This window comes from Morone saxatilis, unplaced genomic scaffold (assembly GCF_004916995.1).
Source record: "Morone saxatilis isolate NCDOM2014 unplaced genomic scaffold, NCSU_SB_2.0 Contig18, whole genome shotgun sequence".
Lineage (NCBI taxonomy): Eukaryota > Metazoa > Chordata > Actinopteri > Moronidae > Morone > Morone saxatilis.
In genome coordinates this window covers 446,580-452,120 of record NW_023339740.1, presented here as the reverse complement: position 1 = coordinate 452,120, position 5,541 = coordinate 446,580, and the positions used below count along the sequence as shown (strand labels likewise).

The window sequence follows — 5,541 nt, the reverse complement described above, 5'->3', positions numbered from 1 at the left end:
ATCTGTCGATCATTTTCTCAATTAATTGACTAGTTGTTTGGTTAAAAAAATTAAAGAAAATGGTAAAAAAAAAAAGTCCAATGTGATCCTCAAATGTCTTGTTTTGTCCACAACCCAATAATGAATAGAGAGGAGTAAAGAAACAAGAACATATTCACATTTGAGAAGAAATATTCACATTTTCTTAAGAATTGGGCAGTTAATTTCATTGTTGATAATCATTTCATCAGCATCAGTTGCTTCATTCATGCTTCACCACCAGTGGCTGCTTGGCTACCAGCTGACTAGTAAGTAAGTACTAGTAGTAATATACGGTCATATTAATATATAGATTAGCCTTTATAGCCTGACACTCCTCATTGTTAAGCTAGAGACACACAGTTGTCTGCATATTCCCATTCATTTAGTATGAGAATACCTTGCAAGGAACAGGGTGGAGGAGCTGGTGGTGCAAGCTGTTCAAAGTTCAAATAAATGAGCTGTCTCCTGGAAGGGGAGGGATAAATCGGCACAGCAACCATCACAGTTCATCAGATATGTATTGTTAAGTAAGAAGGTGTGATTAAGTAGGTGTAATTTACAGCACTCTGGTCACTGAAGTGAAACAGCAACAGTTGGACTGACAGCTCAGTAGACAGCTGAGTGAGGGAGGTGTTGGCGGTTCCTAGCAGCCTCACTGCATCATGTGTGACTGGAGGCAGTAAACTGTCATCAGCTGCTGAGCTGGGTCGGATGGATTCTTAAGCACCTTGCCTCATTATCACTTATATCACCTCTTCCTTAAGGGAACCCTTTTCTACCATTGTGTAAACTCTATGGATATTTCATATCATATTCAGTGCATACCAATAACAGTAGAGAACAGCTGATAAACTTTACAATGAACCCGAACAGTGAACTCAATAACTGCATTAAGAATTTTAAATTTTTAAAAAACCTATGTACTTAGGAGTAACTTAATAGGCTTCTTTTTTGAGAAATTCAGTGTTTTTCTCTTATTGTTCATTGTTCTAGGTTCTGTGAATATAGCTTCTGTTCAGGTCTTCCCCTTCCCTTATCCTGGGAGGTTTATAAATTCAGTTTATATCTTGACGAAATTAAACTTTTATTATTTATTTGTTATTTTTAGATTAGTATTTTTCTTCACAGAAATGAATTGCTGAGATACAGGCCTACTGTATTTTATTTTAATTCTTTTCACACTCCTTTGAATAAAGAAGGTCTTGCAAGCCCAAGTTGGGAATCAGCGACTTATATAACAGTAGAAACAGAATTTTATACGTTTATTTGAAATTTGAAAAATGAAAATTACAATGTAATCACATTGTAATTTTCAATCAATCAATCAATCGAACATACAAATGTTTTTCACTTGCAGCAATGAAATGTCATCCTGTCCTGAAGTTTTTCATTCAAAACTGAACAGATGTCTGTTAGGTCACTCTGTAGATGTTCCACAGACACAAACGTATGCGATGTTCAAAAGCTTAAAGTGTGTCACATTTCTGCTCCCTCTCGCCATATCTCAGGCATGATCTACCACAAACGCACTGAGCACTTTGAGGAGAAACCGTTTGCATGTGAGGACTGCGGAGCAAAGTTCGGCGCCAACTCATCTCTGAAGAACCACATGAGGCTGCACACGGGGGAGAAACCTTACCACTGCAAACACTGCGATATGAGCTTCAGTGTGGCTGCCGCACTCGCGTACCACACCAAGAAGAAACACTCAGAGGGTACACACAACCACACACACCTATTGTTTGTGTTGTTTACAGCATTGTTGGTGATCCAGCTTGTGTATTCTGCTGCTGATCCTCTTTTTCATTTTAAACACAATATACTTAAAATTGTTCATTTAAAATACAGATTGGTGTTAAACATTAACATGATACAACCGTAGAGTTATACATATTATTCCACTGAAAGTCGACATTGAATTATTGTGTTATGTTCCCCCTTCATAAAGTGGTAGGGAGTGGTAGTGGTTCGTAAAGGGACAATTGTTCACTTAACTGAATCTAAATGTTTGTTGGAGTTAGGGGTGAAAGATAATATCAATACACTAGTACCGCAATGTTTTTTGTTATGTATTGATTTTTGAAAACAGAGTTTGGTGGTGTGTTTTCTTAATATTAGTTTTATTTATTAAAAATAACAATATATCTCCTTGATTACAGTATTGCAAATTATTGCAGTGTATCACTGATGATGAGGCAATCTAAGCTTGCATTGAGCCATCAGGACTGAAACAATGTCTTGTCAGCTATGTCTTTACGTGTCCAGTCAGTTCATTCTGTGCAGTCCCACTTTGTCTTTTTGTGTTTAGGGAAGATGTATGTGTGTCAGTACTGTAAGGCCATCTTCGCCCAGTCCATTGAACTGACGCGTCACGTGCGGACACACACTGGTGATCGGCCTTATGTGTGTCGAGAGTGTGGCAAAGGCTACAGCCAGGCCAGCGGACTCACCGTCCACCTGCACACCTTCCACAGTAAGAGCACATCGTTTACTGTCATATTGAATAGAAAAGATCAACTTTAATAGACTTTAAACTTTTAATTTGTCCCTAAAATTCTTAATTTGACTTTTTAGGACTGTCAGGGGTTCTTAAGGGGGAAATAGCAGGTCAACAGTACATAACAAAATGTTATACATCATCTGAAAGCTGGGAACCTAAAGACGAATTTAATTTATATTTAAGCAGATGTTACACAGATTTGGTGCAAAATGTAACTGATTTTAACCACTTCAAAATACCACATTAATACACCAAGACCATAACACTATACCTGCCATTAACAAGATATTCTGTCATTTGAGATGGAATGCTTCCCCGTCATTGACGAGATATTCCAGCAGTCTGTGTTTTCACTGTTTTAGAATGAACAAAGTTAGAATACTTCTTCTATAATGTATAGGGTTAGGGTTAGGATATAAAAATAGTAATGTATTCACTTATTCATAGAGAATAATCTTGGAAGATTAGTGAATGTGATCTAAAATGCTGGCGCAGACTGGTTACTTCAAAATAATACTCGGCGGGGGCAAGTGTTCATGTGGTGTCTTAACTTTTAACATTTGGAGATTTCTGGAAGAATTGGATTGGTGATCAGATGGTAAGCACTTCTGTTCTGGAATATTCTTATAAACCCCATTATTGTCATTATACCTAGGACAGTCAAGTTTCACTACAATGAAATGGTTACTATTGGAACCAACATCATCACATGAATACAAATGAGATCAATAAATCTACAAGAGTCTCAGCTTTCCAGTTTAACCCAGTTTATGCAGTTCCAACACTATTTAGGAACCCGAACTGTAAGGGATTAGCATAAAGTGGGCATGCCTGTAAAGGGGAGGCTCGTGGATACCCATAGAACCCATTTTCATTCAGGTATCTTGAGTTCAAGAGGTCAAGCCAATTACTTTTCCCTTGCCAAGATTTACCCTAACTTTGGACCTTTTTTTTTTTACTCAATTCAATTTCAGTTTTATTTATATAGCACCAATTCAAAACAAACCTTTTTTCAGGACACGTTTCTTATAGAGCAGGTCTAGACCGTGCTCCTTATGAGTAGGCTCAGTGGACAGTTGCCTCAACTGTTTTTAGAGATGTTCTGCTTTCATATGGTTCCAGTAGCTTCACTTTAAACTCTAAAATGGAGTCCGCTGCAGCCTCTAAAAGACAGTGAGGTCTACCAAAGACCTAGAAGTCAACATTCAGTATTTTTATCATACCACTGTAACAGCAATAGAAACACATTGTAGTATGAATGATGCACTGATAGCAAGCTGACATAATAATAATGTCATTGTAATCATTAGTAATAATGATGTCATTGTAATAATGATGTCATTGTAATCATTAGTTATATTATTATTAAATATTAATGATGTAATTGCTGCTCCCTGTCAGATTTGTCGGAGCCTCATGACTGTCAGAAGTGTTGCCTCAGCTTCTCCTCGCTGGAGGAGCATCGCCAGCACATCCAGGAGTTCCACCCAAAGGAGTTCCACAAGTGTCCCACCTGCAACAAGGTGTTCACCAGCGCCGCCCTGCTGGACAAACACAAGGGCACACACGCCGGAACCAAGCCCTTCAGCTGCGACCTCTGTAACAAGTCTTACCAGGTAGGATGAGGTGGCTCCGCCTCACTGCTCTGAGGCGATGGTCAGTTCCTCAGTAGTGTGCTGTAGAATTTAAGTTTATTTCTTTCTCTGTTGCCGTAGCAACTCTCAGGTCTGTGGTACCATAACAGGACCAACCACCCCGATGTGTTTGCTAGCCACACCCGGCAGCTCAAGACCCTGGTCCAGTGTGATGTCTGCTTCAAGTTCTTTCCCAGTGCCGCCAGTGTGGCCAAACACCAGGCTGCAGAGCACCAAGGTGAGGATAGGTGGTCTCAAATGTGGCCTTCACCAGAAGGATTCGGCCCCTCAGACACATTTTGCTACATCTCAACTTCAGGGGATGTTTCAGGAATCTGCTGTAGATATGTAGAACGATTTTAACACCAGTGACATGACTTTGTAATGAACATACAACAGCGTGAGGAGCAGAGTAATGCAGTGCAGTGTTACATTCTCCACTGTGAGACTGTTGGAAAGCTCCTGCTGCTGGGATGACGTCTGAGGAGAAACCAACAATTTGATTAAACAGCACCATATCTCTTTCATTCAGACACACATTTAATCCCTCTGTGTTGTGTAACCAAAGGGGATTAGAGAGAGAGATTAAAGAGATTATATTCTATAGTTTTCCAAAAGCATTGGGCTTTTGCCGATAGTTCAAGATTAGACTTCTTTAAAAATCCCATTTTGCTTCATCCACCTTTTGGACACAATGTTAGCAATATTAGCAGTACAGCTGCTGATTTTGACCTTTATCAAGTTTAACAGCAGACTCAGTAAAGGAAGAAGCAGAAACATAGAATGTCTAAGATGGGCTGCTGCACAGAATAGGACATGCAGTGAATAATGACAAGCAGAACTCGGCTATTTTGATTCCAATAATGAGAGAATTAAAACTGAAATTAGGTAATCCATCACAGTGGAATTACATTATGGTTGCACTCACACCTGCAACATGAATTTTATTTTATATTTTATTTGTTGGACAGAACACAATTAAAAGTAATTGAACCGGAGTTACCGGTGCATCTGTTGTCTCTGGGTAGGTAGACAATTAAAGGACCAGTGTGTAGGATTTAGTGGCAACCCCATCGCCTTACCTTCCCGTACCAGGCACGTAGGAGGAACTATGGTGGCCGTGAAACACATGAAAGACTTTATGCCAGTATTTGGTTTGTCTGTTCTGGGCTACTGTAGGAACATGGTGGCCTGCGTAGAAGAGGACCCACTCCCTCTGTAGATAAAAACAGCTCATTCTAAAGTAACAAAACCACAACTATTCTTATTTTCAGGTGATTATACACTAATTAGTGCTGGGCGATATGGCTTAAAAATAAAACCCGATTTACGATTGTAATCGATTTTTTTGTAGACTGTTTTTGTTTTTTAGCGGGTGTTTGTGGG

At 39.3% G+C, this 5,541-nt stretch overlaps 1 protein-coding gene across 1 annotated transcript in view; it reads left to right on the top strand.

Annotated features, from left to right (window-relative positions):
- Positions 1-4,533, top strand: part of zbtb40 (zinc finger and BTB domain containing 40) — a 10,353-nt gene extending 5,820 nt beyond the window's left edge. Inside the window, exons 6-9 of the mRNA XM_035661653.1 lie at positions 1,405-1,736; positions 2,330-2,494; positions 3,923-4,137; positions 4,237-4,533. Coding sequence (XP_035517546.1) covers positions 1,405-1,736; positions 2,330-2,494; positions 3,923-4,137; positions 4,237-4,518 — 994 coding nt within the window. The 3' untranslated portion in view covers positions 4,519-4,533. The remainder of the gene's footprint in view (positions 1-1,404; positions 1,737-2,329; positions 2,495-3,922; positions 4,138-4,236) is intronic.
- Positions 4,534-5,541: the final 1,008 nt, after the last annotated feature.